The sequence below is a fragment of the Eumetopias jubatus genome, unplaced genomic scaffold (genome assembly GCF_037043125.1).
Source record: "Eumetopias jubatus isolate StellerSeaLion01/CBP00866 unplaced genomic scaffold, mEumJub1_p1.0 scaffold_17, whole genome shotgun sequence".
NCBI lineage: Eukaryota > Metazoa > Chordata > Mammalia > Carnivora > Otariidae > Eumetopias > Eumetopias jubatus.
Window position 1 is genome coordinate 65,178,936 of NW_028274823.1, and position 12,725 is coordinate 65,191,660.

General features: G+C 32.8%; 1 protein-coding gene across 1 annotated transcript in view; it reads left to right on the forward strand.

Moving 5' to 3' along the window:
- Positions 1 to 12,725, forward strand: part of RTKN2 (rhotekin 2) — a 79,897-nt gene that overhangs the window by 13,338 nt on the left and 53,834 nt on the right. Inside the window, exon 3 of the mRNA XM_028124015.2 lies at positions 7,610 to 7,668. Within this exon, the coding sequence (XP_027979816.1) occupies positions 7,610 to 7,668 (59 nt within the window). The remainder of the gene's footprint in view (positions 1 to 7,609; positions 7,669 to 12,725) is intronic.

Consider the following 12,725-nt stretch of genomic DNA (forward strand, 5'->3'; position numbering starts at 1 on the left):
ATTTAAGAAGAGTTTTATTGGTTATAGTAGTTACTGGAACTTTATATTTAAAAAAATCTATATAATGACTTAAGCTCTTTTTTTCCCCCCTGACTTAGGCTTTTACTATTTTGTTTTTTACTTTAAAAGATGTCATTTTGTTATCACTTATCATCTGTGGGTAGATCAATGAACTTATTTTGCCATTTATTTCCTTCTCTATCTTTCTATTTTATTTTGGTTTATTATTATTATTTTCTAGGCTGTTTTCTCCTTTGGTTGAGTAGATACTATTCACATGCTAATCCTGTACTTGTCTCTTACCTTTTTTTTTAGTCTTTGATCTACTATTAAATATGTATAACGTTCACTACCTGTCCTTTTGTACTTTCCAAAATCATCTCTTATTTGGAGAAAGGTTATGATCTAGTAGATTTCTCAATGTGAGTATAGCTTTCTTCACATTCTTTTGTGTTTAAAGTGCTTTTCTTTAGTGTTTGAACTTAAAAGCACAGCTTGGCTGTATACAAAATACTTGGCCAATGCTTCTTTCCTGGAGTTTCTTAAAAACCACGCTCCTCTGTTTTATCAGGAAATCTAATGTCTAATTTTCTTTCCTTTGTAAATGACTTGGTCTTTTTGTCTAAAGACTGAAAATACTTTTCACTATCTTAAAGTCTGATAATTTTATTGGGGTATGTTTAAAGGCTGAGCATTTTGGCTCGCTTAGGACTCTTTCAGTATGTAGCTTCAGTTCTTTTATTTTCAGACAGTTTTCCTGGAGTTAAAGCCTCTAGAATAAAGCATTAATTGTCTCATTATTTTGTTTTTATTATTTAAAGACTCCATTTACACATAAGTTAGATCTTCTTTGCCTGTCTTCTATGTCTATCACTTTCTCTTTGATGTTTTTAAAAATCTTTATCTCATTTTTGTCTTTTGGCTCTTTTCATTCTCATCCACTATGTCCCTTAATGTACTTTCAGTTTTATGGCTTCATCCTTGGGCACTTGGTATTTTACTCTTCATTTCAGAAATGATTTTATTTCCCTTTTTCCAATTTCTTTCCTGTTCTTATTCTCATTTTTTTTGCATATTTACCTATTGTTTATCCTTTATTAGTCTGAGATATAAAGATTTCAAATTCCTCACTTCCTCATATTTGTAATAGCTTATTTATTGCACTTAATTCATTTTGGAATATCATGTTTTTGTTACTTTATACGTTTTGAGGAGTGGTTGATGGAGTATTTTTATCAGCTGAAGCATTTTAACTCTTCCTACTTTCGTTTTATAGTAGCTTTCTATGGATGTTTGGGTCCTTTTTTTTTTTTTTTTTTGGTCCCTAGTTAAATATGCAGGATGTAGAGTTTTCCTGGGCCAAGTGATGATTTATGGGTAGAGGGACTTACTTGTTTTTTGTTTGCTTGTTTGTTTATTTTTTTGGTCCAAGTGTGTTTTCGATTATTGGAACTGTGAAGAGCAGTTTCTTTAATAAATGATGCCTTTGGGATGTTGGTTAGTTGGTTTCCTGATTTTTTTTTATGGTATTTTGTTTTTTAAGGCTTTTAACTTCAATTGCTTTCTTCTTCTTTTTTTTTTTTTTTCATGGCTAAACCTTTAAAGGATACCTGTTTCACTGTGTGTCTTTCTTCTCCATAAGACTAACTTCTGAACCAGAATTCTTTTGGAGTCCCTTTCAACTCTCTAGGAACCAGTGCTATGGTATCCATCAGGTCTTATATCCATTGTCTTTTCTTCTAGGAGAGATCATAAGTTGATATTGTGTTTTGCAATGGGTACCTGACCTCCAGGAGCTGGCTTTGACGGTTGCAGTTGTCAATTTTCCCACTTACATGTAAATTGTAGTTTGTTTAGTCTCTGTTTTCTAGTTATGCTGTAAAGTATGGGCTATAGGTGATTTTATTTGCTTTCCTTGTTGATCTGAAAGCTTTTGTAAGATACCTGAAGAAATTCAGGTTTAGCTACCATTATCTTACAGGAACTGGGAAGTCTTCTCTGATCACTTTTTTTTTTTTAAGATTTTATTTGTCAGAGAGAGAGCACAAGCAGAGGGGGCAGCAGGCAGAGCAGGCAGAGGGAGAATCAGGCTCCCCACTGAGCAAGGAGCCCGATGTGGGACTTGATCCCAGGACCCCAGGATCATGACCGGAGCCAAAGGCAGACGATTAACCGATTGAGCCACCCAGGTGTCCCCATACTCTGCTCACTTTAACAAATGTTTTAGTGCCTTTTCCACATAAGCTCCAAGTTAAATACTGAGGCCCAAAATATAAATAAAGAGTCATCCTTTTATTTGTGTAACATATCTAAAATGACATAGAATACATTTAAAATATTATTTCATTCAGTACCTATGAGGTAAGTAGATATTTCTCCTATTTTACAGATGATGATGCTGAGGCTAAGAGGTTAACAGCAACTCTTTAGCATAACTAGTTATTGATGGTAAGAATCAGACCTAAGATTCAGACTGAATCTACTAAATACTCCCTCCTCCATCAAAATGGCCACATATATCTCACTTCATTCAGTATTCACTAAACATTTATTGTCTTAGAAGGTACTAAGCTGTATACCAGGTACTGGTGATTCAGCAGTGAACAAAATAGATGAAAGAAATCCTTACAGACCTTACATTCTAGCAATAATATTCTCTTCTATCCCAACCTGCGAATATATCTCTTGTCTTAACTTCTGAAATACTTTATTTGGTTTTGTAAAAATAACATTAGCCAAACTCATTTGTAGTGCCTAATTATGTATATCATTCAATGTAATTGTGATTTTAATAATGCCACACTAACCAGTTTCTTATAATCCAGTTGCCTAATATATTGCTTAAATACTAATAAACTGAAAAAAGAAAAAGTATAGATGGCAAGTGAAAATTGTGTACTCCTGGTAATTCTACAATAAAACATGGTATATTAAAAACATCGCTGACTTTATTTTTTAAACTATATTATTTGGTGTCGATTGAGTTTGTTAGGTCAAGGTTTGAAATATAAACCTCATCTTCCCAATTTAAGATATAGAAAGTTATTAATTTTATACCACATAATTTAAGATGTTTTAAATTCCACATTAAGCACTTCTGAATGTCATAGTTTTCACATATTTGCATAAGAGGTGAAGGATTTTATAACCTGCTTCCAAAAAATAGAATCCCAGTTAGAATTCTCTTAGTACTTCATTAAGAAAATATAAAATACTTTCATAGTTGTTTAATTTATAATTATACCTTGTTAATTTTGGCAAATAAATGCTTTTTTAAATTCCCATATTGAATAATATAAAATAGGATAATCTGTACTTAGTCAATTTTAATACAGACTTTTGAGCAACAAAGTGGTTGATTGGCACCCTCTGTTGGTCATTTTATTTACCTACAGGCAGAAATTAAGTAAAAAAGCAAAATTAAAAGTTTGTCTTTAATATTTTTATCATTATCTTTTAAATTAGCATTTACAAGTCTCACCAAAATAATACTCTAAACTGGCTTTATAAGAATAAGGTACACTACTATTTAGCTGTGCCTCTGTTTGAATAATTTTGTGGTTATTTGCTTTTTCCTCAGGCTGGCTCTCTAATTGTAGCGTTTAGAATTGGCATTAACATTGCAGATTTTCAAACAAGTATTTATTTAACTGTAGCAAACTATTAGCTACAGTAGCACATTATTAAACAGAGAATGTTTAACAATTTTATTGTCAATTTGGATTAATTAGAAAAACATCACATTTTAGCACCCTAAATAACAGTTTGAGGAGTTATTTGAATTGAAAATAATTCAGGCTTCAGCAAAATGAGGCTGAATTAGTTCAGTGTGTCTCTCATTTAAAAAAAAACAGATTTAATTATTCTGTAAGATTATATGATTAAATGGATTTATATTATAGTTTGATAATATTTATGTATAATAAGTTTGTTGGCTGGCCTGGAAATGCCTATGCAAGTATATTATAATACAGAGAAGAAAGCTGTATGTACTCTGCCATGTGGTTAAATCATTTGGGGGGAATTTTTTGTGTGTGTGTGTGCTAAATTTTCAGCAAGTTTGCTTTTGGTGGTTCTTATATTTCAGAATTTCACTTACCTGCAAAAGCGTCACGTTTAATCCAATTTAGTAATACCTAATGGATCTCAACTTTAGCATAATCTATGACCTATTCCATAATACTCAAGTTACTCACCATATTAGAGCTTTCTTGCATTTCTTCACTGAAATAAGTATTTTAGGAATTTATATTATGCATTGCTCATATAGAAGGTGTTTTTAGAAATATTACTTACAAGTGCCAGCCAACTGTATATATATTGTATTTCTTATACCAATTTGAGGAAATTGAGATTTGTGTTTGATTTCTAGTGTGCCTTAGAGTAGGCTAGTCAATTGAAGTTTTCACTCTGAGATGAACTAATAAGCAAGCTAATGTTCTCCAACATGACAAACTAAACTTGAGTATAAAATTTTGAACTTGACTCTTAAAATTTATGATTCAATGAAACATTATTTTTAAGTAATCAATGAATACTTTTATTTTTACTTAGTGAATTCCCTGTTTTAACTTAAATACTAATGTGACCACAAAGAAATTAGATAGGATCTTGAGAAATTTATGGTTTTAAGTCTACTACATTACTTTAGTTATACCTCACATGTAGTTCTATAAATACTATATACATGTCTTATGTAAGTTTATCAATTTAAGTATATCAGTATATTATTTCAGCTCATATGGACTATATTTCCCTAAAGTGCTTATGTGCTTAATCCGGTAAGAGTAAGAGAAGTAGACTGATATATTGTCTTCAAATCTTGATGTATAATAAAGAATATCTATGCAATCTTTTTAACATGCCTACTGAAACGCAATGAGATGGTGTCATACTCTTCTGAAAATTAGTTACACTTCAGAATCCCACCCAATCTTTCTCCAAAAGCTCTCTTAGAATCAAACATTGCTAAAATGTCTATGCTGCCCAGAGCAGTCCATACTTTCAATGCCATCCCGATCAAAATACCAACAGCATTTTTCAAAGTGCTGGAACAAACAATCCTAAAATTTGTATGGAATCAGAAAAGACCCCGAATTGCCAAGGAAATGTTGAAAAAGAAAAACAAAGCTGGGGGCATCATGTTGCCAGATTTCAAGCTATATTACAAAACAGTGATCACCTGGACAACGTGGTACTAGCACAAAAACAGACATATAGACCAATGGAACAGAATAGAGAGCCCAGAAATGGACCCTCAACTCTATGGTCAAATAATCTTCGACAAAGCAGGAAAAAATATGCAATGGAAAAAAGACAGTCTCTTCAATAAATGGTGCTGGGAAAATTGGACAGCTATTTACAGAAGAATGAAACTTGACCATTCTCTTACACCATAACGAAGATAAACTCAAAATGGATGAAAGACCTCAATGTGAGACAAGAATCCATCAAAATCCTGGAGGAGAACAGAGGCAGTAACCTTTTCGACATCAGTCACAGCAACTTCTTTCAAAACACGTCTCCAAAGGCAAGGGAAACAAAAGCAAAAATGAACTTTGGGACTTCATCAAGATAAAAAGCTTCTGCACAGCAAAGGAAACAGTCAACAAAACAAAGAGGCAACCCACAGAATGGGAGAAGATATTTGCAAATGACATCACAGACAAAGCGCTGATTTCCAAGATCTATAAAGGACTTCTCAAACTCAACACCCAAAAAACAAGTCAAAAAATGGGCAGAAGACGTGAACAGATACTTCTCTGAAGAAGACATACAAATGGCTAACAGACACATGAAAAAATGTTCATCATCATTAGCCATCAGGGAAATTCAAATCAAAACCACATTGAGATACCACCTTACACCAGTTAGAATGGCAAAAATTGACAAGGCAAGAAGCAACAAATGTTGGAGAGGTTGTGGGGAATGAGGAACCCTCTTACATTGTTGGTGAGAATGCAAGTTGGTACAGCCACTTTGGAAAATGGTATGGAGGTCCCTCAAAAAATTAAAAATAGAGCTACCCTATGACCCAGCAATTGCACTCCTGGGTATTTACCCCAAAGATACAGATGTAGTGAAAAGAAGGGCCATATGCACCCCAATGTTCATAGCAGCTCAATGTCCACAATAGCCAGACTGTGGAAAGAGCCGAGATGTCCTTCAACAGATGAATGGATAAAGAAGATGTGGTCCATATATACAATGGAATATTACTCAGCCATCAGAAAGGATGAATACCCACCATTTGCATCGACATGGGTGGAACTGGAGGGGATTATGCTAAGTGAAATAAGTCAAGCAGAGAAAGTCAATTATCATATGGTTTCACTTATTTGTGGAACATAAAGAATAGCATGGAGGACATTAGGAGAAGGAAGGGGAAAATGAAGGGGGGGAATCGGAGGGAGAGATGAACCATGAGAGACTATGGACTCTGAGAAACAAACAGGATTTTAGAGGGGAGGGGGGTGGGGGGATGGGTTAGCCCGGTGATGGGTATTAAGGAGGGCACGTTCTGCATGGAGCACTGGGTGTTATACGCAAACAATGAATCATGGAATACTACATCAAAAACTTACATCAAAAACTAATGATGTACTGTATGGTGACTAACATAATAAAAAAAAGAATCAAACAGTGTTTTCAGATGAAAAGTTTTAATCTTATAACCGTATTTGAAGTACCTAATTAAATTAGCCAGTAGTTAATTAGCTAGCCAAATTAAGTCGAGACCCACCCTCACCCCCAAAAAAGTGCAAAGCAGAATACTCTGGGAAATAGTGCTCCAGAAATGCAATGCTAATTTCTAAATGTGGGATATTAGGAAATAAGATATTGGAAAAGTATTCAAGGGTGGGATTGATTTGATTTACCAGGAGATAACTATTTTGAATTTTTTTTATGGTAATAGTATATTCTAAAGTCAGATCTGGGAGTGTCTTATATACCAAGAATTTTACTTGAGACTTTTTCTATTGTCATGACAATGTTTTACTCCATATTTTATTCTCTGCAGAGCCACTCCCTTCCTTTAGTGCCTGAGTTAATTTATTGTTTTAGTATATAGTTTTTTTGAATGTCAAAGAAATGATATATATTGCTGCATATAAATATATAGCAGAGAATAAATTTTTTGATATTTGTAAGATTTTTATAAGGATAAAGTACTACTGAGCAGCAAATTCATGGTTGGGAAGCTCTTTAGCTTTTTCAGGCAACTATAATCTGGTAAGCTAGAAATGTAATTTACGAAAGGTGATCCAAGGTATTACACTTCCTAGGACCTGGACAAATATTGCACATCTTGCTTATAAATAAGTGTTCACAGAAGGCTTTCATTGTAGGGTAAGCCAGTATATAATCTTCAGGGAATGTAAAGCTTATATGAAAAATGAAAGAGAATGTCTCTATATATTTCTCTTAAAAGGCAGCTAGCTGTTGACTAAACATGGTGAAGTTTGAGTGAAGCAGTTTATGTTAACTGGAAGTCATTATTATGCGTGGATATGTGTCTGTTTTTAATATTTAGGCATTTGTGAAAGATTGTTAAAATATTCCTTATTAGAAAAGATCTTTTTTTTATTAGGTTTTTTCCTTTTGACAGTGATGTGAATTTTGACAGTAAAGAACGGACAGCATGTAAAGGAAAGATTGCCATATCAGGTATGATTGTTTTTATATTGCTGAATAAATTCTATTAAGTACCTTCTTAGAATTCGTGGGCTTTTAACTCCCTGCATCCATTCTTTTTCTTCATTTTATTTTGCATACCTCTATCTATAGTTGTTCCAAAACACTGTTTTCATCACTCTGCTGTACATTTATGTAAGATTTTACAGTTTGAGAAAGCTGTTTCATATGTATTATATATATTATGCAGTTTTCTCTTCAGTGCAGTTTTGTGAAGTAGGTAGGATAATTCTCTTTTTCTAGACTCAGACTTCCTGTAAGTGGTTGGGCTGGGCTACAAACTCAAATATTTGACTCCATTCCTTTTCTGCTCAGAAGTTTCAGTAGCATTTCTAGTGTTTGTCCAGGCTAGAAGTTCCATGAGGGTTGGAAGTATGTTTTGTTCATCACTGTATACCCTGAAGCCAAAACAGTGCTTACACATAGTAATTGCTCATTGGATATTGATTGGATGGATGACTGCTTCTTGTTTTCCATAGGATAAAAACCAAACTTTCCCCCTCAAGAGTTTTCCATTCTGACACAACTATTTTTCTAGCCATATCTTCTACTCCTGTACATAAACTGTCTGCTTAGCCAGACATTTCTCTCCCTTTTCTGTCAATACACTGCCTACTTCTGACACCAAATTAGCTCTTGAAATAACTATATTATCTTCAGGACCTGTTTGCTCATCTATAAAGCCTTCCCTCTTATCATTCCAGCTGGAAATGATGTTTTCTTTCTTTAAATTCCTAATCCAGATGGGAGACCCTTTACCACTAGATGGCACTTATGCTGTGCTGTCTCAGTTTCTCCAAAGTGTTAAGGAAACCAGACAGTGGCTTGGAGATGCCACAGATTGAAGTGAACACAGGCTGACTCGTGTACACTAGCCAGATAATGTACCTTTTACAAATATTATCTCATCGGTACATTTTGGGAACAACCGACCTCCATCAGCCCTAAAGTCATAACTAGCTTGTTTCATTGGCCGGAGGCCTTGTTCTCTTAGCTCCAGGGTACATGCAGCTGCATTTCAGCTCTCTTACCCAAGAAACTGTTTTTAGAAATGTCTTTATGGATAAACAAAATTCTCATGCAGGAAGGATAGATCTGAATTTTATAGGATGTAATTGTCCTAAATCATAAGAATTGCCCTCAGCAAAAAATTCTTCAGGAAAGTAACTGAACTATATAAAATCTGTTGCTTGTTTTATAGTTATTTATATTCATGTCTTCATATTTCCAATTATAAGACTGGAATAAAACTTGTTTTATTCCTCCTTATATGTTTGTGATGCCAAACACAGTACTTTTATGTAGTAGTTGTGCACTATGTTCGATACATTTCAATGTGAATAAATAAAATATTTGAGATCTTTAAGGGAGATTTTCTAAAAATACTTAAACATAATCCTCATTTCTTGCTTCTGATTTAGTGCCACTAAGTACACGAGTAAGATATGTTAAATTGCTGTTGAAGACTAAAATGACATGATAGAGTTAACATCTATCGACATAATAGTTTATTTGCTACAGCAATTCATGATATTAACATTTACTGCACATTTAGAAGAGTACTTAAGTAAAAGCATTTAAAGTAAGAGAAAAAAACTATTTTCCTGACCACAAATACTCAAGTGTAGAAATTAAACTTATTTCTGCATGTGCTCCTTCTTTCCAAGAGATAATTTTAAGTTAAGGAACTGGAAGCCTCAGAAAATGGAATACATATGTAATTTCTCTTCATCTTTGCTTCACCTTAATTATATCTTGTCTGTTTATTTGTAAGAAATAAAAACAAAGAAAATTAAAAACTAATTCACCTTTATAAATACATTTTCTTTTGACATTGGGATGACTTTTGATCAAAGTGAGTATTTGCAACAAAGGTTCCTAATGTTCTGAGATTACATTGATTACCAGGCAATACCTGGGTTTTCCATTTCCAGCTTCACCACTCATGGCCAGATCCTTATAAAAATAAAAAGATAAGTCAGATATATCCTGATCGTTCTTACTAAATATCAAATAATTGCATTGTGGCAATTGTCTCTGCTTATTCATTGACTACTAATTCAATATCTAAAGCCAAATCAATTCATAAAGTGCCTCAGTTTTTACTTCTGAAAATGATAGACTTTTAGGAGTTGACAGCATCAAGTTAGCCATTGTATCATGTATGTCTCTTTCAGTTTATCATAAAAGTGTCAATGAAGACATAAAAAGAGACAAAGGTAAGAGCACTGTCAGCTAAAACTGAGCCAACCATTTGCAAGAATCTGGAAGGAATTTCTATTTGAAGCTGAATTAAAAATCATAGTTGGTAGGTTACACATCTTTTGTCATCTGAACAGTACCTGACCACCTGGAAAATAGATAAGAAATGTGTGCCTTCTCTTGAGAATTTGACGTAGCTAGGCATGGGAAAAGGTAAGACTGACCCATAGGCTAATGGTATATAGCAGAGGAACTCAGGGTTCATGTTCCTCCCAAGATAGTGTAAATAGTTAATACCACCCTAATAGGACAAGAACAGCTGTGAACAAGAACAGTTGTGAAATGAAATGAGTCAGCAACTGTGGCCAAGCAAGAAGCAGGCTCTTTGACAGGGTATCAGCCAAGTCATAATTATAAAACAATAAAGGCAATCCCATTAAAATCAAGGACAAAGTAAAAATGTCTATTATTATCAATATAATTTTGACACAATTTAAGAAATTGTAGCTAAAATAGCAAGAATGAAAGATGAAACTGCTGAAAAGAAATAGAGAAACTGAATACTATTTTAAAATAATAGATTGCAGACCTAGAAAATCCAAGGAAATTTACTGAAACACTATTTGAACTAATAAAGAAATCAGTAGAAGTGGCTAGATTCAAGGTAAATATACAAAAAGTGGTAAGCTGTTCTCAAAACCAATAATATCTACTTAGAAAATATGGCAAAAAGATCTTTTACAATAAAAACAACAAAAAACAAAAATATTAAATAGCCCAAGAATAACCTTAATAAAAACGTAAGGGTAACTGTATAGTGCTACTGAATATATATGGACAGAGTATTATAAAGTTACCAGTTCTCAAATTAATTTGGATAATAGAATTCTAATAAAATGTTTTATTTATTTATTTATTTTTATTTGATTATGTTATGTTAATCACCATACATTAGAGGGGGAATTTGGACAATATATTTCTAAAATTCACATAAAGAAATTAGCAATTGAGAATAAGATGTTTTGGAAGGATATATTTCTAGCAAATGGTAAAGTATCCTATAAAGATTCAGTAGTTATAAATGGTATTGCTATTGGGATAGACAGTAACTGTTAAATGGTTCAGTTAGGTCTGTAAAGCATATCGCCAAAGGACAGATACTCAGAATGGCATATATGAGAAAGATCCATTGAATCATTAAATCAATGAGGAAGGGAATGCCTATTAGATATATAAATGGAGCTGGAACAATTATTTTTATAAGAAGGATATTTTACCTCATATACCCCAAAATTCTCACATAGATTAAATAATTAACTTTTAAAAGTACAAAGCATAACCAGTATGTTAAAAAAAAGAAAAATGGGTCATGGATACAAACATTCACTGAGGTGGCTGATAAATGTATTAACATTTTTCTTGTTAATTAAAAAAATGCAAATCTAAATTTGTCAATTGTCTGTTAAATTAGCAAATATATTTTCCTAAAAATTATGGTTAGATGAGATGTATATAAAGTGTTTAGCTGGGCACATGGAGAGAGCCCAGTAAGTAATATTTTTTTTATCAAAACTGCTTAGGTAGCAGTGGCAGGGACACTCATACATACATACCTGGTTGGACGGGTAAGGATGAAGGAGTATTATAAAGCTTTTCTAGAAAGGAAATTAGAAATAGGCGTTAAGAACCTTAAAAAGGATTCTAAACAAATGAATATGTAGACAAAGAATCATAGGACTTAAAGTGAAGCACAACATAAATGTAGCCAAGCAGCTTATGTTCATAAAGATTTGTAATTATTTGAAAGTGGCATAATTAATAGGTATGAAAATATGCATATCGACATCCTAAGTGTAATAGGGAAGTGTCTTGAACAGAGCAATTTTCCACAAAGGTTTGAGGTATTTATACTCTGAGTAATTAAAACTGATTTCACTTTATCATTGAGCTTTCTACTGTGCTGTGTTATGCTGTAATTCATATATCTTAATTTACTTGGTAGAACTTTGATTCTCTTTGAAAATATATAGATACCGTTAGAATGTCAGAGGAAAATTGTTGATCTAGTATTAAAAGTAAAGGGAAGAATGGAGGTAACTAGGAAGGAAAAATTTTGACTGTGTCAAAGGTCTAGATTAACATCTGGAATAAGGATCATTAACATAATTACTTTAAGGTTTGAAGAATGTGTGAATGAGAGAAAATACATTTTGATCACTTTTAGAACATATGCCCTTTCCTTGATCTTGAAGAAGGAATGCATTACTTTTTTTAGTTTTATTTCTTAAGGGAAATGCCATAGTTTGTAACATGAATATACAAAGATCTGCAAATTCTTTCATAGACAAGTTAAATCTTCTTAATGAAAAAGTTTGGATCTGTTTGTCACGAACAATGATCTTAGACAAGTCACTTAATTTTCATCTTTAAAGTTTGCATAGTGGAAGTCCTGACATCCTTTCTACCTACTATTTTATGATTTTGAAATGTATTTAACTACATTTGTTGCTACTGCTTACCCAAAATAGAAATTCAACTATTTCATCTATTGCAAAAACACAAATCACAAAATGAAAATGTTATGGCATAAGCTTATTACAGACCTTACTTAATAATTTCTTGAGTAATAGTTGGTAGGGTTTTTTAGTAAATTATTTAAATAACTATAAGAGATTTTATGTTCCTAGTCTAAGCTATTTTTGAGAAAATATTGCCTGTGTTAGAATATTTAAATAATAAATTTTATATTGGCTTTAATGGTCAGAATCCGTTATGGAATTCAGAGGTTCATTTCACGCTAAGAAATGAAATTTATCAAGATTATTACT